This window comes from Leucopleurus acutus, assembly GCF_964270905.1.
Source record: "Leucopleurus acutus genome assembly, chromosome: 1".
NCBI classification, from domain to species: domain Eukaryota; kingdom Metazoa; phylum Chordata; class Mammalia; order Artiodactyla; family Delphinidae; genus Leucopleurus; species Leucopleurus acutus.
In genome coordinates, this window is record NC_139142.1 from 91,499,349 (window position 1) to 91,523,711 (window position 24,363).

At 39.3% G+C, this 24,363-nt stretch overlaps 2 protein-coding genes across 7 annotated transcripts in view; one reads left to right on the top strand and one right to left on the bottom strand.

Annotated features, from left to right (window-relative positions):
* Window positions 1-2,911, top strand: part of GALK2 (galactokinase 2) — a 136,901-nt gene extending 133,990 nt beyond the window's left edge. For 5 of the 6 annotated variants that reach the window (XM_082859245.1, XM_082859246.1, XM_082859247.1 and 2 more), the window contains one exon: window positions 2,342-2,911. In XM_082859245.1, coding sequence (XP_082715371.1) covers window positions 2,342-2,549 — 208 coding nt within the window. In that variant the 3' untranslated portion in view covers window positions 2,550-2,911. The remainder of the gene's footprint in view (window positions 1-2,341) is intronic. The other variant, XM_082859250.1, reaches the window with a different exon arrangement.
* Window positions 2,864-24,363, bottom strand: part of FAM227B (family with sequence similarity 227 member B) — a gene marked incomplete at its 3' end in the record, with an annotated part of 266,307 nt that continues 244,807 nt past the window's right edge. The window contains exons 13-15 of the mRNA XM_082860879.1: window positions 9,779-9,864; window positions 5,836-5,905; window positions 2,864-2,980 (exon numbers count right to left, since the gene is read on the bottom strand). Of these exons, the coding sequence (XP_082717005.1) occupies window positions 2,864-2,980; window positions 5,836-5,905; window positions 9,779-9,864 (273 nt within the window). The remainder of the gene's footprint in view (window positions 2,981-5,835; window positions 5,906-9,778; window positions 9,865-24,363) is intronic.

Here is a 24,363-nt window from a genome sequence, read left to right on the forward strand (position 1 = left end):
ATTTTTCTTTGTCTTTAATTTTTGCTGATTTGTATTACTATGTATCTTGGCATGCTTCTCCTTGGCTTTATCCTGTATGGGACTCTCTGTGCTACCTGGACTTGGGTGGCTATTTCCTTTCCCATGTTAGGGAAGTTTTCGACTATAATCTCTTCAAATATTTTCTCGGGTCCTTTGTCTCTCTCTTCTCCTTCTGGGACCCCTATAATGCGAATGTTTTTGTGTTTAATGTTGTCCCAGAGGTCTCTTAGGCTGTCTTCATTTCTTTTCATTCTTTTTCCTTTATTCTGTTCCACAGCAGTGAATTTCACCATCCGTCTTCCAGGTCACTTATCTATTCTTCTGCCTCAGTTAGTTATTCTGCTATTGATTCCTTCTAGTGTACTTTTCATTTCAGTTATTGTATTGTTCACCTCTGTTTGGTTGTTCTTTAATTCTTCTAGGTCTTTGTTAAACATTTCTTGCATCTTCTAGATCTTTGCCTCCATTCTTTTTCCGAGGTCCTGGATCATCTTCACTATCATTATTCTGAATTCTTTTTCTGGAAGGTTGCCTATCTCCACTTCATTTAGTTGTTTTTCTGGGGTTTTATCTTGTTCCTTCATCTGGTACATAGCCCTCTGCCTTTTCATCTTGTCTATCTTTAGGTGAATGTGGTTTTTGTTCCACAGGCTGCAGGATTATAGTTCTTCTTGCTTCTGCTGTCTGCCCTCTGGTGGATGTGGCTATCTAAGAGGCTTGTGCAAGTTTCCTGATGGGAGGGACTGGTGGTGGGTAGAGCTGGCTGTTGCTCTGGGGAAGAGCTCAGTAAAACTTTAATCTGCTTGTCTGCTGATGGGTGGGGCTGGGTTTTCTCCCTGTTGGTTGTTTGGCCTGAGGCGACCCAACACTGGAGCCTACCTGGGCTCTTTGGTGGGGCTAATGGTGGACCCTGGGAGGGCTCACACCAAGGAGTACTTCCCAGAACTTATGCTGCCAGTGTCCTTGTCCTCACGGTGAGACACGGCCACACCCCACCTCTGCAGGAGACCCTCCAACACTAGCAGGTAGGTCTGATTCAGTCTCCTACGGGGTCACTGCTCCTTCCCCTGGGTCCCGACGGACACACTACTTTGTGTGTGCCCTCAAAGAATGGAGTCTCTGTTTCCCCCAGTCCTGTTGAAGTCCTGCAGTCAAATCCCACTAGCCTTCAAAGTCTGATTCTCTAGGAATTCCTCCTCCCGTTGCCAGACCCCCAGGTTGGGAAGCCTGACGTGAGGCTCAGAACCTTCACTCCAGTGGGTGGACTTCTGTGGTATAAGTGTTCTCCAGTCTGTGAGTCACCCACCCACCAGTTATGGGATTTGATTTTACTGTGATTGCGCCCCTCGTACCGTCTCATTGTGGCCTCTCCTTTGTCTTTGGATGTGGGGTATCTTTTTTGGTGAGTTCCAGTGTCTTCCTGTTGATACGTTAACTTTTATTGTCAGGATAAATTGCATGTTTTAAAGATGAGTGATCCTTGTACTTTGTGTAGGGCCTTTCACTTTTGTCCAAGGTTTGAAACTGTGCCTGGTTTATGGTGACTAAAGTTACCTCTTGCTGTGTGGTGGCTTATATAGTAGTTTCCATCTCAATCACACGTTTTGTCTGATGATAAATTCCGAGTCCATTTGTCAGACCAGCCAGCTCCTGAAAGTGCAGGGAAAATGGGGATGGACCTGCAGAAGCCACTATCCTCGTTGTGGAAAGGTCTGCATAATTTCCCTTTAGAGATTGAACAGACGAACTAATTTAGAGTTTAGTAACACATTCTTTGTTGATAAATTTATTCAGCACAAATCTAGGCTATCTGTTCTAGGGGACTGAATGCAGTTTAAATAGCCACCAGAGGAAGCTCTCACTTGTATATATAAGACTTGCACTTTAAATTTTGATTTGCCCTCATATGGAGCAACCTTCTGTTTCATCATGTTGATCGTGTCCATCGCCTGTTTTCTTCTTACTCCCTCTTCCTGATCATCTATAGGCTTGCTATACAACTCTTCAAGTGGTGGCTTTATGGAATCAATACTACAGTAGGTTATTGCCAGTCCTTACGAAACAGGAGTACTACTGACTTTTACTACTTAAGAGCCAAAACTGGGGGCTAGTTTTAGATACAATTAAATTTCAAATCACCTTCAAACAATAGTATAAATTTCTTAATGTCCTAAAATGTTTGACAGTACTGAAAAAAAAACCCACAAAACACACCACATAATCTCTTCTTAGTTCTCGGAGATGCTGTCTGTTCTATAGCACCAAGAAAATCACTCTCATTTTCATTTTCAGGTTCTAATTTTTTTTCTCATTGTTTTAGGAAATTTGGGGCTCAAGGATCACGACTTACGGGAGCAGGATGGGGAGGCTGCACAGTATCGATAGTACCTGCTGACAAGCTGTCCAGCTTCCTAGCAAATGTGCACAAAGCTTATTACCAGAGGAGCAATCGAAGCTTAGTGCCTGAGAAGCAGAGTTTGTTTGCTACCAAACCTGGGGGTGGAGCTTTGGTTTTCCTTGAGGCCTGAACTATTTAGAGCATTTAGGAACTGGCAGGACTTCTATGCCACAGCAAATTAATCCTCTTTCTGTTTTGTATTATGATGAATGGTTGCTATTATCAAGATGTATTTCGAAAGAAATGGTTGAAAGCTCCCTATGCTTCATAATGATTATTTTTCCATCTTAAAATATGTTTTCTACCAATAAGAGCCAAAATTATGCTTGGCCAGATCTCTTAAGATAATTTACTGGATGTATTGATTTGAAGATTTTTAAAAACAAATGGTAAAAGACCATCAATACTGACCTCATGGATTGTATTTGAATTAAACATACATTCTTAAATACAGTTTATTTCTGGTTTCTCTTGGCATTCTTCTTCCTCAAGGTTGAAGTCTTCTGTTGTTGATGATGATAGTGATGCCAGAAGTTTTCTCTCAGTTCGGGCTTCAGAACGCTATTAAAATAATACGTTGTTAAGGATTCACAGATTTTCCTGGATACTGTATACTTGAAAGTGAGATTCTCCCAGTTATCAAGATGAGGAGGATCACTTAAATTTTTTTTTCCCAAAAGATGGATTTAGGAAGAAAATCCCAGGCTCATTTAATTTTTTTTTAACCATGTGATATCATATAAACAATCACTTTCAATTCTTTTGGCCCTGAGCTTTCTCTGTCATAATAGAGAAGCTTAGATAAAAGACACTTCAAGTTTTTAATCTCTATTCACATTGACATAGAGAATTATCTGGATGTTAATTCAGATAATTCAATTTGTTCATGGAATTTACTTTCTTCCCACTCTAAACTACCTTTTCTCAAATGCCTCTCTAATCCAGGAGGCATGTTTACTATTCTAGGAAAACCCATCTGTGACTTGCATCTTCGTTGTGTGTCTAGGAAACTTGTTTGTATATGTGGACCAATGTAGGGCAGGTGTGAGGCATGAGGGTGAAACTATGAAAAGGCTGAGTGTGGGTTCTGGGATTGGGTAGGGGTATTGGTGGGTGCCTGTATATGTTTATCAAAATGGGCAGCAAGTTTGGCCATGTGGTGATGGTAAATGAGTGGCTGTCTCTCACAGATAGACTACAGGAAGGCTTTCCTGAATTATATGAAGATTTAGACTGAAAAGCAGTTTGTGACATAGTCAGATAATTGAGAGAGCAGCAGTCATGTGGCATGAATTATCCAGAAGTTTATCACAATTTTCTATTATTCTATGATTGAGTTGCACATTAATGAGCAAAAAGCCTGGATATCATCATCTTGAATCTCAGTTTCAGAGAAGCTGAGGCAAAGCTGGTTGTTACATTTCTCAAAGGACAGCAGTCATATAAAGTACTAGGAAATCCATTATTCTATTCTAAAATAAAGTTCTGGTGCATTTTCATTCTTAGCAGAAAGGTAAGTACTTGAGAAAGCTTAAGTCCAATTTGTTAATTTTGAATTTTAAAAATTGATTTCAAATGATAATCCTTTGCTTTTTAAAACCTTTCCATTTTCCACAGAAGATCTGTGGTCAATTGATATATAATTCTTTGAAGATGCCTGGATTACTGTGAAAAAAAACAAAAAAGGCACTTGCCTTTAAATTTTTCACCATGAGATACCTGCTTTACAAAATAGGTAAGTAAAAATTTCTAGTGCACACTCTGCTTTGGAGGACATAGTCATTCTAAGCCAGAATCTACTCCCATATTTGTCTTGCTGTCTGGCTTGAAGAAAAGAACTATTTTCCAATGAAGCCATCACCAAGTGTTATTCTAGAAATTTTGAGAGATATCGAACTTGCCTGGAAAGGATGGGGCTAGGGCCACTGGAAGAAAGCTTCATGTAGAAGACGGAATTTGAGCAGGGCCTTAAAGGATGAATAGAATTTGAAATCTGGGGAGTAGGCATGGCAGATAAGCAAAGTATATGATTATGGGCAAACATGATATGCTGGGAAGACTCAGTGGGAGTGAAGGGTTTGACTTGGGATATAGTGGAGAATAAGATTGGCTATACTGGCTGGAGCCAGCTTTTGAAGAGCTCCAAGTCCAGCATTTAGACCAGGGGTTGCAAACCAGCAGACCATAGGCCTCGTCTGGTCTGCAGATTTATTTAGTTTGGCCTCTAGGGGTATTTAAAAACTTGAGTCCTAAACAGGAATTTTACAGAAGAATCTGGATTACAAATGGTGGAAGATCTGATAACACTTTGGCCTCTATTCCTGCAGAGCCACAATGAACTAGAGGTGAGGAAGTAGTTGCCTTGTTTCACTGAGGCACAGACTCTCCAGTGTGCTATGGTGTCCATAGCTCCTGTAGTTTCTCTAAGACTCAGGCCATTTACTATTTACCAGCTGAGGTCACTTGCCCTTTACCAGTACACTTGCACAGTTTTCTTATATTAAATAAATATTTCTCTGTACCCATGTCTCTAGCAGTAGCAGTTAAGAGAGACCATGAAAAAATGGGAGAAATAATTTTTTTTGTGGAATAAAGAGTAGTACTATTTATTTAATATTAAACACCCAATATTTGTTTAATATTAAACACCCAACAATATTACCCCTTTCCATTACCTTTCTGGCCCATAGGAATTTGGTTAGATTATTTGACCCCTGTTTTTGACATTACATCAGTAGCCAATGAGGATTACTCTAGATTTTTGCATGGAAGCCTGACATGCTGAAAATGAAAAGCTCTCTCTTATTCCTTACCTCAGATTGTCCAATCTTCAGATTTACTGTACACTATTTTCTACATGTTCTTTCTTGTTGGAAGGGAGGAAGGACCTTTAGATTTAATAGGACTGCCTGTAAGTTAAGGTGGAGCAGAAGGGAAGGGGACAAAGAAAACTGGAAAGATGGGACCATGTCCTTCCTTTTCTTTCTTTCTTACTTGAGTACTGTTTAGAACCTTATCATTTCTTACATTTCTGTTAATTGAGGGCAAGAATCATTCATCTAACACAGTAGTTGGAATCCAATATATTTTTGTTGAATTATTAACAGGAAATAAAATATGACTTCAAATACCAATAATTTTCTATTAGTTTGAAATTCTGCATATGGAGGTTTTCAGTTGCATAAAATGCTTCTGGTCAGGAGCAAGGGATGGGGATGTGTGAGCATGAGGTTGTCACTAATACATGAGAGAGGGATTACCCTAAATGTGCATGTGGATGATTAAATAACAAGAATGTATTCCATCCTGCCACTGTAACTTGGATGTGAAACCATACATTGCTTATTAAATATTTTCCAGTCTATATAAGAGAAGCTAGAGAGAGAATTCTCAATTATTTTCAGAAGAAAACTTACCAGTTTTTGTAGGAAATTCTCAAAATCATTCTTAACTTCGTAAGGTTTCTTGGTAGCCTTTGCTTGGAGCCTAATCATGAAAGAAAGAAAATTGGTAACCAAACTAGTTGTTTTCATACTGACACCAACTAAGAGCCACGATTTATGAAGAGTTTAATATGCTGGGCATTTGCCACCACTTTACATATATTAAATCAGTTACACTGACAACAATCTTAGGAAGTAGGTACTACTATTATCCTATGTTACAGATGAGGAAAGAGGCACAGATAGGTTAACTAGCCTGTCCACAGTCATACAGGTAGCAAGTAATAAAGGATTTGAACCCAAGCAGTGTGACTTGCGCCCTCTATTCTAACCACTGTGCGACACTGCATCCCAGCAGTGAAGCATCCTCTTCAGTGAGATGGTTCACACAGTAAGTATTCCCTCAACTAATTCCACTCACTGGGCTCCAGTGCAGATTTTAAGATGAATCACTGGGGAGGGAAGAGGAAAAGGGACTGGCCTGGAAAATATCTGGGGGAGAGAGAGAAAGAGAGATGGAAAAGGATAAAGAGTGAGGGAGGCGCTTACTAGACTGTAAGCTCATCAAGGGTGGGGATCCAGGAATCTATCATGATTTCTGTCACCATGTACTCATTCAAGAAATATTTTTAAGGAGTTGAATAGCTGAATTGAGGAGGCAGCAGGAAACTTTCCAGAGATCTACAGATAAAGACAGAAGCAGAGGTAGGCCAGGCAAGGAATGATAGGAACTTGGGACAAGGGAGAGACAGCAAGAGAAACACAGAAGAGAGAAAGAAAAATGAAAAATGGTATAAGACTATTGATTTCACTGGTGATTTTCAAGTGAGACATTTGAAATTATTCTGTGAAATCTGTAGGAAGTGAAATTTTCTAAAAATTCCAAATACACTTTGCTGAAGCATGAACTTTGGATTAGCTAAACCCCTATAAGGCCTGCTCTAGGTTTCTCTAGCATTTAGCCTAGGGGTCCCCTGAGGGCACCCAGTAGGGCTACCTCTGAGGGGCCTCTTGCGTTAGTGTTCTCTAACAAATACTCCCTTACTCTTTCTCTACTTTATCTCTGCCAATTTTATCTCCTCAACCTAGGTTTTCTCCTCACTTCTTACTACCCTTTTGGACTATTCTTCCCTGCTTTTCTAAAATCTGGCTCTGAGTCTCTTCCTCATAGTCCTCTTTAAATATCCCTGGTGCCTTTTTTTCAGTAACACACTCTTAGAATCTTCTTGACTTCAAGTCATCCTGAGACTGGTTCATCTCACTTTGTTAAAATCAATCCATCTTCCAACCCACTTTTATTTTTTTAGAGTAATTGTATTTTTTTATTGTATCATGTTTTTAAACATCTTTATTGGAGAATAATTACTTTACAATGGTGTGTTAATTTCTGCTGTATAACAAAGTGAATCAGCTATACATATACATATATCCCCATATCTCCTCCCTCTTGCATCTCCCTCCCACCCTCCCTATCCCACCCCTCTAGGTGGTCACAAAGCACTGAGCTGGTCTTCCTGTGCTATGCAGCTGCTTCCCACTAGCTATCTATTTTACATTTTCCAACCCACTTTAATTTACAGTTCCCCTCTTCTTTTGTTTTTAATAACAGCTTTGTTGATATGTTACATAACCTAAAATCCACCCTTTCAAAGTATACAATTCAGTAGGTTTTAGTATATTCACAAAGCTTTGCAAGCATCACCACTACCCAGTCTCCCATCTTGCTATCTTTCCTTTCCATGACTATCTTTTTTTGAAGATTACAGATAGAAACTTGGACACTGTGCCTATAAATTTAACAGGGACGTGGGAGTTATATACCCAAGTGAGTCTTTTCCCCTTCACTTTCTCCAGCAATGTGCCATCGCATAAAACATATTTGAGTGCTTCTTGTGAGTTGCTCTGAAAACCAGTCTGCATCCTTTTGCATATCTTGAGTGGTGAGAAATCCTGTCCTCTATAGATTTGGTTTTTGGGAACTTGTAAAAGTCATCTGGAGTCAGATCTTATGTTGTGAAGGGGAAAGCTGGGTGATAAAATTTTTAGTGAAAAATGCAGTAAGATTTTAAAGTAATGAGTTGCATTTTCTTATGTGACTGGGAGACCAGCTTTATAAGTTCCAAAATAGCAATTAGAAGTATGGCAGCATGACTGGCACAAAATTGTGGTTTCCCACAGGGGTTTATTTGAAGGGCTGTACTCATCTGACATTTATTCTTGCCTATGTGGATGTACTGGAAGAAGTGGGTTAGTCCCAACACTTTATAGTTTTGTTTTTTACACTGTAATAAAATAAACAAATATGCCCAACTTTCCTTGTTTCAGTGGGGTACAATGTTTGTATGTATAGGGGAAGCAGCAGGGGCAGAAAGGGACAAAGAACTAGCCTGAGACCAGCTAAATAGGTTGTTTTTCTAGTTTACATCTTCCCATGGTTATGAGTCTATATTTAAAAGGCCCTCAGCTTAAGTCCTATGTCTGGTAGAGTAAAAGGAGATGATGATAATGTTTAGCAATTAATTAAATTAGAGTAAGTGATAATGTGGATAAAAAAGTTAGTGTTACTCTAGATGAACTACGGAGTAGAAAACTTCTGCAGATATTCCAGTTAATGAATTTTTACATATTAAACCTATTGTGGTTTATGTAACACATTTGTTCAATTAAAATGTTTTTAAGCACTACGAGTTGAATAAGAAACAAACCTATGAAGCTCCTTGTCAACTTTTTCCTGTCGCTGTCTTAGGAGTTTTATTTCTTCATTAATTAGGTGCTTTTCTCTATAAAGTCAAAGTTTGGAGTTAAATTTTAAAATAAAGCAGGCAATTCTCATTGAAATCAACAATTTGCTGCCTTCCACATATCAGTAAAGGTCCATTACAAAACAGTTCTTCAGCAACCCCTCCCAATGCACCACGTGGTATGAGGAATCCCCCAGCACACTGCCCCTTATAAACATGTGCCAAAGGCATCACCCATGTCAGCTGAGTACAGCCTGGACTCCACCTTGCTGTTCCCACATGGGCCCTCTTACAAGGTGCCCATCCCTGTTCTTCCCAGTGAAAATAGGAAATCTAAGGGCTCTGTGTGTCTGTGTGCGTGCATGCGCATGTGTGTATGTCAGTGGGAGGGGAATGGGGCCCCGGGGAAAGTAGAGGCTCAGACTTCTGTCCTGCCTGCTGGATAGGATAAGGCTGGCTGCTCTTCTGTTTACCTCTCTTTGATGTGTTTCCGGAACAGCATCAGGTACCCAAAGGGTAGGATGCCCATCCTTTCTCCCCTTTAAGGCAATAAGACAGCTAGGCAGTGACCTTGATATCACAGACAGAAGAATTGGACCCTGCCAATTTGTCCTCATAAAAATCGATGGACATCCTCATTAAGCCATTTCTCACTTCCTGGCACATAAGGATACCATAACTGGCCAAGAGTAATCATTTTAGTTAAGCACAAAAAAACTTAAAATGTTTCCCCAAGAAAACGTTTCCAAAAAGAACTCCTTGCCTTGCTTTCCTCCATATCACCCCTGCTGCCACCCCAGCTACAAGGAACTCCTTCTATTACAGACAACCTTTCTGTTCTTCTTCCAGGGCTTATCTTTGTAAATGAACAATACTCCAATCTCTCTTCCTGGGAACTCTCTCCTGGTCTCTCCATGTTGGGGTGCATCCCCCCACCAAGACCACAGGAAAAGCTCCGTTCCTTTTTTCAATCCCTGACATGTGCCATGTCTCCGTGGTTACAACATACATTCTTGACACCTACCTGAAAAGAATCTCCGAGTCTATAAGATGCTCAGAGGCGACTCTCCTCGTCAGTAAAACAAGAAGGTTAGTTGTAGATAATTTCTATGATTGCTTACAGCTCTAAAGAATTCTATGATTTTATATTTATCAATAGTATGGAGTCAACTTACATTCTAAAATCCTTTTGGTTGTTTGCAAATTGTCTTTTTGCCTCCTTTAGAATATCACAATAAGTTGGAGCAGGTGGCGTGATAGGCTTATGGTTAAGGAAAGATTTTCAACTAGGAAAATTTGAGAGAGGTTAACAGTATCCTTCACAGGGGGACTCAGGGAGCCATCTTGCCTGGGCTTCCCAGTCATGAAGGGTCTCAAGTATAAACACGAATATTACGTCTGGCGTTGCACTGAAAGGACCAAAAGGAGACAATACCCATCTGACTACTTTAAACTTATATCCCATTATCTGGACCACACCATCCATCACCATCCATAGTGCACAAGGACTTAGTAGTTTCATAAGTCCCATAATTACTATTTTCATGTTTTTTTGGTGTGCTTTACAGGCAGCGATTTGTTAAATGTAAAATTTTAAATGTACATTTTGTAACTCTGTTTAGACATTTCTTCATTTCTACATATACTGAGAACTTCAGAGTCTCTTGACTTCTGAGAGGCTCTGGAGGTGACTGGCAGCATATGTTGGCTGCCTCAGTTAGCCCGACCTCTGCTAACTGCATGGAAGAGGATGATAGGCAGAAGATAAAAATGTTCTGCTAATGTGGCTGGGGCTCTTCTACTGTCTGTTTCTGGTACAGCCTGTGGCTGTGTCCCTAACACTGGTCTTAACCCATGTCTGTGTCTGGAAAGCAGATGCTTCCCTCTGAAGTGGCAACTGGTAAATGACTCAAGGAGGCAGCCTTCATCTTGTGGTAAGACCTTAGCCTCATTGGTAAACTAGGAACTGTTAAACCTCTGCAGTCACCAAGATGCAGGAATGAGTCTGTCCTCCCATGGTCCCACTCTCCAACCTGAACCACACTGCAGTATTACCTCCATCTTTCTATGAATGCAATTTGCTCATTTAAAACACATTTATGCTCCCTTCAAGGATGTCCTTCATACTCATTTTAATCTTAATTATCTGGTATAAGAATGTTAGGAAAAACTCAGTAGATCTGGTCCCTGGGACAAGACCACATAGGCACTTAACCTTATGACCTTAATTTCCTGAGTATTATATCTCAGTTGAGATAACCAGAAGGAAAAATATGAATGGCTCCACAACAAAGATTCTCACAATAAACTTGAATAAAATTTATGTCTTTCCTATGACACTCTAAACTACTCAGAAAGTATCTTCAATCACTTATAATTTGAATATTAAGGTCTTAGAATCAAGGGAAAGAACATTTGTTTTCTGTACACTCCAGATGACTTTCTCAGAAATGCCACGGTGATAAATTCTCTCTGCCAGCCATAGAACCTGTTTAAGAAGTTTCCTTAACAGCATCACTAAGTTGCTGGGAAGCAGTGTTGATAGCAGACCATACTCCATCCTACTAAGCACAGAGTTTGCGAGGGTCTGGATGATTATGTTATCCTGAATAGGATAGGAATTCTCTGAAATAGATTTTACAGAGAAGTCCGCTGCTCTTTATGATGCATTCCAAGTTTACTTTAACCCCTTCATCATAGCTAGGTTTTAGAGTATGGTTTTCCTTAAAGAAAGAGATAAGCCTGGAGGGGGATCAAGATGGCGGAGGGGAGAATGTGGAGCTCACCTTCCCCCACAAACACATCAAAAATACATCTACATGTGGAACATTTCTCACAGGAAACCAGCTGGAGACTGGCAGAAGATCTCCTATATAACCAAAGCTGCAAGAAAGATCTCCACATAACTGAGTAGGATGGAAAAAAAGGAATCAGGACAGGACTGGTGTCCCTGGGAGGGATCTATAAAGGAGAAAAGGTCTACGTGGGCAGACCCTGGGGAGCCCCCTTGCCTGCTGGGAAATCCGCTGGGACAGATAGAGGGGTTGGAGAAGCCCAGACTCTACTTGTGAGGAGTGCGTGTGTGCTGGCTTGCTGACAATCAGGACAGAGAGAGACTGGCAGCTGGTTTGCCACACTACCCAATATCAGGTGTGCATTGGGCAGGGCTACAAATACGTGCAATGGCTAAGCGCTGAATCTCTGGCAGACAGACCCTGGGAGAGGACTCGATCTAGCTTAGTGGAGATAGCTCGGAGGGCCTGGGGTATAGTCTGGGCCAGACTGCAGAACACTTTGTCATTGCTTGCATGGCAGGGGTGAGTCCAGCTGTGGCAGATTTTGTCAGCGCCTGCAAAGAGTGATGCCACAGAGATGCTCAGGGAGTGCTGAGTCTCAGATGGAGAGCCCCTGGGTAGAAGTATGCAGTGGTTGGTTTCCCAAAGGGAGTTCACTGGCTCTGCCCACCCCACACCGCAACTTGGAGCAGCATCTGGCACGGACAGGTCCTGGGAGAGGTCTGGCACAGAGGCAGCCTAGTTCTCAGGCAGCAGCACAACCACCTTGATTCCTGCAGCCACAAAGCCCCAGCCCCCAGCACCAGCCCATTCCACACCACAGCCTAGCACTAGGTCTGGGATGAACACAACAGGAAAAGAGATGTGGCATTTGGCTGCTTCTAGACAGAACTGCAGATGTCTGCATGGGTAGTGCATAGATTCGCTGTAACGACACGGGCCTCAGTTGCTTCAGCAGTCACCTCCTTTGGAGCAGGTCACGCACTCAAGGTCAAAGGAGACTGAGTGAACCTGACCCTCAGGGCTTTTACTCTGACAACTGGGGAGCAGACACCACCGCTGACAGGGCTGTAACAGCCACAGAGCAAGGAGGAGGTCCCACCCAGAGCGCAGGCTCTGGACACCACACCAGTTACTCCCCTATCAAGGGGATAACAACTAGCACACTCTGAGGAAAGATGTGGCTGGTACCCATACTGAAACCAGCCCTCGCACCAGAATATTGGATTCACAGTCTACACAGGGATGCTTCCAAATAAAAATATCCCTTCAAGACCACAGTAGATAACTGTTTCTCCTAAATTCATAGAGACAGAGAAAGTTAAGTAAAATGAAAAAGCAGAGAAACTACTCCAAATTAAAATAAAAGAAATCCCCTGAAAGAACAAATAATGAAACAGACCTCACCAGTCTACTATACCCTGAGTTCAAAAAGGAGGTGATAAAAATGCTAAAGGAATGAAAAGATTGATAGAAGTGCAGATCACTCTAGTAAGAAACTAGAAAATATCAAATCAAAATTCGACAACTTAGTGAGATAAAAACCAATCTAGAAGCAATGAATAGACTAAATAACACAGAAGAATGAATATGTGATCTGGAGGACATACTAATGGAAATCACCCAATCAGAAGAGCAGACAGAAAAACAAATGAAAAAAATGAAAGCAGCATACAAAATCTATAGGATAATATAAAGCATGCCAAACTATGCATAAGCTGGGTTCCAGAAGGAAAAGAGAGAGAAAAGGGGATTGAAAGTGTATTTGGAGAAATTATTGCTGAAAACTTCCGAAACCTAAAGGAAACAGATATCCAAGTACAAGAAACACAGAGGATCCCAAACAAGATGAACTCAAACAGATCCACACCAACACATATCATAATTAAAACGGCAAAAGTTAAAGAGAGGATTCTAAAAGCAAGAGAAAACAAAGAGTCAGTTATGTGAGAACCCCCATAAGGCTATCAGCTGATTTCTCTGCAGAAACTTTGCAGGTCAGGAGGGAGTGGCATGATATATTCAAAGTCCTGAAAGGGAAAACCTGCAACTCTACCCAGCGAGATTATCATTTAGAATAGAATGAGAGATAAAGAATTTCTCAGACAAGCAAAACCCAAAAGAATTCAGCAATACTAAACCTATCCTAGAAGATATATTGAAGGGTCTTCTCTAAACAGAAGAGAAACAAGAATCTATAGGAAAGGGACAGTCACAATAGAAAAGGCAAATACATAAAAGGATTGAAGATCACTTAAGCCAGTACATAGATGAAAAAACAATCAAAAATTTTTTGTGAAAGTGATTATGATGACAATTAGCAGCAAAAGGATAAGATGTAAAATAGGACATCAAAATCAAAGAATGTGGAGGAGTGAACTATAAAAATGTGGATTGTTTAGAGTGTGTTTAAGCTTGTATGACTATCAGTTTAAAGCAAATAGATATAGTTAGGGGTCAACATACTTGAAAACCAGGGTAACCACAGATCAAGAACATACCATAGGTTCACAAGTACCAAAAAGAAAGGAACTCAAGCATAATACAAAAGAACCATCAAAGCACAAAAGGAAAAACAAAAAGAAGAAACAAAGAACTACAATACTGACAGGAAAACAAGGTTTAAAATGGCAATAAGTACATACCTATCAATAATTAAATGTCAATGGAACAAATGCTCTGATCAAAAGACACAGAGCAGCAGATTGGATAAGAAAACAAGAACCTACAATATGTCACTTACAAGAGACTCACTTCAAGGTGAAAGACACACACAGACTGAAAGTGAGAAGATGGAAAAAGATATTTCATGCAAATGGAAATGACAAGAAAGCAGGGGTAGCAATACTCATATATCAGACAAAATAGACTTTAAAACAAAGTCCATAAGGAGGGACAAAGAAGTACATTATATTATGAAAAAGGGACCAATACAAGAAGAGGATATTACACTCATTAATGTGCATGCACTCAATATAGGAACACTGAAAGATATAAAACAAATACTAACAGACAGAGAGGGAGAACTTGACAGGAATACAACAGTAAGAGTCTTTAAAACCCCACTGACATTAATGGACAGATATTCTAGACAGAAAACCAATAAGGCAACAGAGGTCCTAAATGATACAATAGACAAGGTGAACTTATTTGATACCTACAGGACCCTACATCCAAAACACCCAGAATACACATTCTTTCCAAGTGTGCATGGAACATTCTCTAGGATAGACCACATATTAAGTCACAAAACAAGCCTCAACAAATTTAAGAGGCTAGAAATTATTTCAAGTATATTTTCTAACCACAATGGTATGAAACTAGAAATCAACCACAAAAAGAAAAATGGGAGAAGAACACATGGAGACTAAACAAGATGCTATAACAAACCAATGGGTCAATAATGAAATCAGAAAATACTTCAAGACAATTGACAATGAAAACACAACTTTACAAAAACTATGGGATGCAGCAAAAGCAGTTCTAAAAGGGAAGTTCATAGTAATACAGGCCTTCCTCAAGGAACAAGAAAAATCTCAAACAACCTAACCTACAACTTAAAAAAATCAGAAAAAGAAGAATAAAACTCAAAGTCAGCATAAGGAAGGAAATAATAAAGATCAGAGGGAAAATAAATTAAGTAGAGAACAGAATAGCAACTGAAAGCATCAATGAAACCAAGAGCTGTTTTTTGGAAAAGAGAAACAAAATCAACAAACCTCTAGCCAGGCTCACCAAGAAGAAAAGAAAGAGGACCCAAATAAACAAAATAAGAAATGAAAGTGGAGAAATAACAATGGATACTGTAGAAGTACAAAAAATCATAAGAGAATACTATGAACAATTATATGCCAATAAATTGGAAACCTAGAAATGGACAAGTTTTTAAAAATGGCCTGCCAAAACTGAGTCAAGAAGAAACAGATGATTTGAGCAGACTGATCACTAGATGTAAAACAGAATCTGCAATAATAATAATAATAAACTCCCTGCAATCAAAAATCCAGAACCAGATGGCTTCACTGAGGAATTCTACCAAACATACAAAGAACCTATACCTATCCTTCTCAAACTATTCAAAAAAAAAAAAATACTGAAGAGGAAGGAACCCTCTCAAATTCATTCTGTGAAGCCATCACCCTGATACCAAACCAGACAAAGACACTACCGAAAAGAAAGTTACAGGCCAATATCTTTGATGAATATAGATGCAAAAATCCTCAAGAAAATATTAGGAAACGGAACCCAACAATACATAAAAAGACCTACATCATGATCAAGTTGGATTTATCCCAGGGTCGTAAGGATGGTTCAACATACACAAATAAATCAATGTGATATACCACATTAAGAAAAGGAAAGGCAAAAAACACATGATAATCTCAAGAGACACAGAAAAAGCATTTGACCAAAGTCAACATCCATTCATGATAAAAACTTTCACCAAAATGGGTATAGAGAGAACATATCTCAACATAATAAAGGCATTTATGACAAACCCACATCCAACCTAATACTCAATGGTGAAAAGCTGAAGGCCTTCCTGCTAAATTCAGGAGCAAGACAAGGATGCCCACCATCTCCACTGCTATTCAACATCATATTGGAAGCTGTAGCCACAGCAATCAAGTAAGAAAAAGAAATAAAAGGTATCCAAATTGCAAGGGAAGAGGTAAAACTGTCACCATTTGCAGATGACAAGATACTCTATATAGAGAAATCTAAAGTCTCCACACAAAAAGTATTAGACCTAATACATGAATTCAGCAAGGTAGCAGAACACAAGATAAATATACAGAAATCTGTTGCATTTCTTTACACTACAATGAAGTATCAGAAGGAGAAAGTAAAAAAAAAATTCCATTTAAAATTGTATCCAAAAAAAGTAACTAGGAATAAGCTTAACCAAGAAGGTGGAAGAACTATTTGCTAAAAACTATAAAACAGTAACAAAAGAAATTGAAGATGATTCAAAGAAATGGAAAGATATCCTATGCTCTTGGATTAGAAAAATTAATATTATCAAATTGGTCATACTGCCTGAAGCAATCTATAAATTTAATGCAACCCCTATCAAAATACTCATGACATTTTTCACAAAACTAGAACAAATAATCCTAAAATTTATATGGAACCACAAAAGACTTAGAATTGCCAAAGCAATCCTGAGGAAAAAGAACAAAGCTGGAGGCACAACCCTTCCAGACTTTAGACAATACTACAAAGCTACAGTAATCAGAACATCATGGTATTGGCAAAAAATGAGATATATGGGTCAATGGAACAGACCTATAGAGCCCAGAAATAAACCACACACATACAGTCAATTAATCTACTTAGAGTATACAATGGAGTAAATACAGTCTCGTCAACAGCTGGTGCTGGGAAAGCTAGACAGCTACATATAAATCAATGAAATACAACAGTCCCTCACACCATATACAAAAATAAACTCAAAATTATTAAATGATCTAAATATAAGACATGACACCATAAAACAGAAGAGAACACAGGCAAAACATTCTTGGAAATAAGTTGCGGCAATATTTCCTTAAATCAGTTTCTGAAGGCAAAAGAAATAAAAGCAAAAATGAACAAATGGGACCTAATCAAACTTAAAAACTTTTGCACAGCAAAGGAAACCATCAACAAAACAAAAAGACAACCTATTGAATGGGAGAAAATATTTTCAAATGATGCAACCAACAAGGGGTTAACATCTAAAATATACAAGCAGCTCATACAACTCAATGTCGAAAAAACAAACCACCCAATCGAAAAATGGGCAGAAAACCTAAATAGACATTTCTCCAAAGAAGACATACAGATGACCAACAGGCACACGAAAAGATGCTCAACATCACTAATTATCAGAGAAAAGCAAATCAAAACCACAATGAGGTATCACCTCACACCAGTCAGAATGGCTGTCATCAAAGTCTACAAATAGGGACATCACTGGTGGCACAGTGGTTAAGAATCTGCCTGCCAATGCAGGGGACATGGGTTCAAGCCCTGGTCCAGGAAGATCCCACATGCTGTGGAGCAACTAAGCCTGTGAGCCACAACTACTGAGCCTGTGCTTAGAGTCCCTGAGCCACAACTACTGAGCCCATGCATTGCAATTACTGAAGCCCACGTGCCTAGAGCCTGTGCTCCACAACAAGAGAAGCCACCACAATGAGAAGCCTGTGCACCACAATGAAGAGTAGCCCCTGCTCACTGCAACTAGAGAAAGCCCGCAGGCAGCAACGAAGACCCAACTCAGCCAAAAAAAAAAAAAAAAAAGCTTTATGAAAAAAAAGTCTAGGGCTTCCCTGGTGGTGCAGTGGTTGAGAGTCCGCCTGCCAATGCAGGGGACATGGGTTCATGCCCCAGTCCAGGAGGATCCCACATGCCGCAGAGTGGCTGAGCCCGTGAGCCATGGCCACTGAGCCTGTGCATCCAGAGCCTGTGCTCCACAACGGGAGAGGCCACAAAAGTGAGAGGCCCACATACCGCAAAAAAAAAAAAAAAAGTCTACAAATAATAAATGCTGGAGAGGGTGTGGAAAAAAGGGAACCCTCCTACACTGTTGGTGGGAATGTAAATTGGTGCAGCCACTATGGAAGACAGTATGGAGATTCCTTAGAAAACTAAAAATAGAACTACCACATGACCCAGCAATCCCACTCCTGGGCATACATCTTGAAACAATGAAAACTCTAATTCAAAAAGATACACACATCCCTCTGTTCATAGCAGCACTATGTACAATAGCCAAGACATGGAACCAACCCAAATGTCAATAGGCTTGAGAAGAAGTGGTATATATATGTGTGTGTGTATATATAAATATATATATTTGAAGGATCAAATATATATATATATATATATATATATAAAATAGAGTATTACTCGGCATTATAAAAAGGAATGAAATATTGCCATTTGTAGCAACATGGATGGACCTAGATAATATACTACGTGAAGTAAGTCAGACAAAGACAAATATATGATATCACTTATATGTCGAATCTAAAAAGTAATACAAATGAATGTATGTATTAAATAGAAACAGACTCAGAGACATAGAAAACAAACGGTTACCAAAGGGGAAAGGGAGTGGGGGAGTTATAAAATAGGAGTATGGGAGATTAACAGATACATACTACTATACATAAAATAGATAAGCAACAAGGATTTACTATATAGCACAGGGAACTATATTCATGATCTTATAATAAGCTACAATGAAAAATAATCTGAAATATATATATATAATATATATATATAAAATGGAATTACTTTGCTGTACACCTGAAACTAACACAATATTGTAAATCAACTACACTTCAATAAAAAAAGACATAAGCCTGACTTTCATGTCACAATGGTATATGTTTCTTAAACTTATAATTTAATGAAAAGTTTATGTGCATTATGTAGGTGAAAATCACATCAGTGCAGTGATAGCATCCGGCCTTCCCAGGAGGCAGACCAGTAGTGACAACTGCATGTACACATGAGCAATGAGAATGCTCTCATTATTGGCTTCAAGGACACATTCAGGAAATAGCCCTCTTCAGGGCCAGCATGAAGCAAAATTGGGAAGTCAACAGAATGTGTGTCTTTGGTGTCTTTCACTCATCTCTCTTGATGCTCTTCTTTTAGTACCCTCTTAGTTCTTCATTGCTCCTTGACTGGCATTAACAGGTCACATTTCCCACAGATTATAGAGTGCCATGCTGGAGATTCAGCTCTAGTTCTTGCACTATGGTCAGCACTTGCCATCTAGGGCCATGGTAGCCCAGGTAGTTGACAGGGTTGGCCCTCCTTTTCCTTATCTGTAAAGTATGAAGGTTGAGCTTCGTGTTTTTGTAGCTCTCATCCTGTTAAGATTTTCTATCAGAAAATTTTCTACCTCTATTAGAGGTAGAAAATGAGCCTATTTAAGTTCCAACCCATCACTGGGGTAATGGCAAAAGGCTTGGAGAGAGTGGGGTGGAATTTGAGATTTTGCAAAGGAATATACGAGAGAATCTGTTTAATATTTAGATATGGAGGCTGCATAAGAGATAGGGAGAAGGAAGGATCAATTATGGCAAGGATAATGATGGAATCACTTTATAGAAATTGGGAAGTTTGTCAATTTGAAGGTTGTATTATAGGGGATGAGAAGGTATTTTAAAAATGGGCATGAGACTAGATAGCAGAACTCAGCATCAGCTGTTTAATTTGGGGGCGCTTAGAAAAAGAAATGACAGGAACCAAGATGGCAGAGAAGGACGTGCTCTCACTCCCTCTTGTGAGAACACCAGAATCACAACTAGCTGGTGGACAATCATCGAAAGGAAGACATTGGAACTCACCAAAAAAGATACGCCACATCCAAAGACAAAGGAGAGGTCACAATGAGACGGTAGGAGGGGCGCAATCACAATAAAATCAAATCCTATAACTGCTGGGTGGGTGACTCACAAACCGGAGAACACTTATACCACAGAATTCCACCCACTGGAGTGAAGGTTCTGAGCCCCATGTCAGATTCCCAACCTGGGGTCTGGCAACAGGAAGAGGAATTCCTAGAGAATCAGACTTTGAAGGTGAGTGGGATTTGACTGCAGGACTTCAAAAAGACTGGGGGAAACAGAGACTCCACGCTTGGAGGGCACACACAAAGTACTGTGTGCATCGGGACCCAGGGGAAGGAGCAGTGACCCCAGGGGAGACTGAACCAGACCCACCAGCTAGTGTGGGAGGGTCTCCTGCAGAGTTGGGTGGTGGCTGTGGCTCACCGTGGGGACAAGGACACTGGCAGCAGAAGTTCTGGGAAGTACTCCTTGGTGTGAGCTCTCCCAGGGTCCACCATTAGCCCACCAAAGAGCCCAGGTAGGCTCCAGTGTTGGCTTGCCTCAGGCTAAACAAGCAACAGGGAGGGAACCCAGCCCCACCCATCAACAGTCAAGTGGATTAAAGTGCTACTGAGCTCTGCCCACCAGAGCAACAGTCAGCTCTACCCACCACCAGTCCCTCCCATTAGGAAACTTGCACAAGCCTCTGAGATAGCCTCATCCACTAGACGGCAGACAGCAGAAGCAAGAAGAACTACAATACTGCAGCCAGTGGAGCAAAAACCACATTCAGAGAAAGATAGACAAGATGAAAAGGCAGAGGGCTATGTAGCAGATGAAGGTACAAGATAAAACCCCAGAAAAACAACTAAATGAAGTCAACAACTAAGATAGTCAACCTTCCAGAAAAAGGATTCAGAATAATGATAGTGAGGATGATCCAGGACCTCGGAAAAAGAATAGAGGCAAAGATCTAGAAGATGCAAGAAATGTTTAATAAAGACCTAGAAGAATTAAAGAACAAACAAACAGAGGTGAACAATACAATAACTGAAATGAAAACTACACTAGAAGGAATCAATAGCAGAATAACTGAGGCAGAAGAACGGATAAGTGACCTGGAAGGCAGAATGGTGGAATTCACTGCTGTGGAATAGAATAAAGGAAAAAAAATGAAAAGAAATGAAGACAGCCTAAGAGACCTCTGGGACAACATTAAACACACCAACAATCACATTATAAGGGTCCCAGAAGGAGAAGAGAGAGACAAAGGACCCGAGAAAATATTTGAAGATATTAAAGTCGAAAACTTCCCTAACACGGGAAAGGAAATAGCCACCCAAGTCCAGGAAGCGCAGAGAGTCCCATACAGGATAAACGCAAGGAGAAACACATGGAGACACATAGTAATCAAACTGGCAAAAGTGAAAGAAAGAAAAATTATTGAAAGCAGCAAGGGAAAAACAACAAATAACATACAAGGGAACTCCCATAAGGTTAACAGCAGATCTCTCAGTGGAAACTCTACAAACCAGAAGGGAGTGGCATGATATAATTAAAGTGATGAAAAGGAAGAACCTACAACCTAGATTACTCTACCAGGCAAGGATCTCATTCAGATTCAGTGGAGAAATCAAAAGCTATATAGACAAGCAAAAGCTGAGAGAATTCATCACTACCAAACCAGCTCCACAGCAAATGCTAGAGGAACTTCTCTAAGTGGGAAACACAAGAGAAGAAAAGGACCTACAAAAACAAACCCAAAACAATTCAGAAAATGGTCATAGTAACATACATACCGATAATTACCTTAAACGTGAATGGATTAAATCCTCCAACCAAAAGACACAGGCTTGCTGAATGGATACAAAACAAGACCCATATATATACTGTCTACAAGAGACCCACTTCAGACCTAGGGACACATACAGACTGAAAGTGAGGGGATAGAAAAAGATATTCCATGCAAATGGAAATCAAAAGAAAGCTGGAGTAGCAATACTCATATCAGATAAAATAGACTTAAAATAAAGAATGTTACAAGAGATAAGGAAGGACACTCCATAATGATCAAGGGATCAATCCAAGAAAAAGATATAACAATTATAAATATATATGCACCCAACACAGAAGCACCTCAACACATAAGGCAACTGCTAACAGCTTTAAAAGAGGAAACTGACAGTAACACAATAATACTGGGGAACTTTAACACCTCATTTACACCAATGGACAGATCATCCACAATGAAAATAAATAAGAAAACACAAACTATAAATGACACAATAGACCAGATTTAATTGATATTTATAGGACATTCCATCTAGAAACAGCAGATTACACTTTCTTCTCAAGTGCGCACAGAATATTTTCCAGGATAGATCATATCTTCTGTCACAAATCAAGACACGGTAAATTTAAGAAAATGGAAATCATATCAAGCATCTTTTCTGACCACAATGCTATGAGATTAGAAATGAATTACAGGGAAAAAATGTAAAAAACACAAACACATGGTGACTAAACAATATGTTATTAAATAACCAATTGATCACTGAAGAAATCAAAGAGGAAATCAAAAAATACCTAGACCAAATGACAATGAAAAAACGATGATCCAAAACCTACGGGATGCAGCAAAAGCAATTCTAAGAGGGAAGTTTATAGCTATACAAACCTACTTCAAGAAACAAGAAAAATCTCAAATAAATAATCTAACCTTACACCTAAAGGAAATAGAGAAAGAAGAACAAACAAAACCCAAAGTTAGCAGAAGGAAGGAAATCATAAAGACCAGAGAAGAAATAAATGAAATAGAAACAAAGCAAACTATAGCAAAGATCAATAAAACTAAAAGCTGGTTCTTTGAGAAGATAAACAAAATTGATAAACCATTAGCCAGACTCATCAAGAAAAGAGGGAGAGTACTCAAATCATTAAAATTAGAAATGAAAACGGAGAAGTAACAACAGACACTGCAGAAATATAAAGCATCCTAAGAGACTACTACAATCAACTCTAGGCCAATAAAATGGACAACCTGGAAGAAATGGACAAATTCTTAGAAAGGTATAACCTTCCAAGACTGAACCAGGAAGAAATAGAAAATAAGAACAGACCAATCACAAATAATGAAATTGTAACTGTGATTAAAAATCTTCCAACAAACAAAAGTCCAGGACCAGATGTGTTCACAGGTGAATTCTATCAGACATTCAGAGAAGAGCTAACACCCATCCTTCTCAAACTCTTCCAAAAACTTGCGGAGGAAGGAACAGTCCCAAACTCATTCTATGAGGCCACCATCACCCTGATACCAAAACCAGACAAAGATACTACAAAAATAGAAAATTACAGACCAATATCACTGATGAATATAGATGCAAAAATCCTCAACAAAATACTAGCAAACAGAATCCAACAACACATTAAAAGGATCATACACCATGATCAAGTGGGATTTATCCCAAGGATGCAAGGGTTCTTCAATATATGTAAATCAATCAATGTGATAAACCATATTAACAAATTGAAGAATAAAACCCATATGATGATCTCAATAGATGCAGAAAAAGCTTTTGACAAAATTCAACACCCATTTATGATAAAAACTCTCCAGAAAGTGGGCATAGAGGGAACTTACCTCAACATAATAAAGGCCACATATGACAAACCCACAGCAAACATCATTCTCAATGGTGAAAACTGAAAGCATTTCCACTAAGATCAGGAACAAGACAAGAATGTCCACTCTCACACTATTATTCAACATAGTTTTGGAGTCCTAGCCACGGCAATCAGAGAAGAGAAAGAAATAAAAGCAATACAAATTGGAAAAGAAGAAGTAAAACTGTCACTGTTTGCAGATGACATGATACTATACATAGAGAATCCTAAAAATGCCACCAGAAAACTACTAAAGCTAATCAATGAATTTGGTAAATTTGCAGGATATAAAATTAATGCACAGAAATCTCTTGCATTCCTATACACTAATGATGAAAAATCTGAAAGAGAAATTAAGGAAACACTCCCATTTACCACTGCAACAAAAAGAATAAAATACCTAGGAATAAACCTACCTAGGGAGACAAAAGACCTGTATGCAGAAAATTATAAGACACTGATGAAAGAAATTAAAGATGATACCAACAGATGGAGAGATATACCATGTTGCTGGATTGGAAGAATCAATATTGTGAAAAAGACTATACTACCCAAAGCAATCTACAGATTCAATGCAATCCCTATCAAATTACCAATGGCATTTTTTTTTTTACAGAACTAGAACAAAAAATCTTAAAATTTGTATGGAGACACAAAAGACCCCAAATAGCCAAAGCAGTCTTGAGGGAAAAAAAAAAACGGAGTTGGAGGAATTAGACTCCCTGACTTCAGACTATACCACAAAGCTACAGTAATCAAGACAATATGGTACTAGCAAAAAACAGAAACATAGATCAATGGAACAAGATAGAAAGCCCAGAGATAAACCCACGCACCTATGGCCAACTAATCTATGACAAAGGAGGCAAGGATACACAATGGAGAAAAGACAGTCTCTTCAATAAGTGGTGCTGGGAAAACTCGACAGCTACATGTAAAAGAATGAAATGAGAACACTGCCTAACA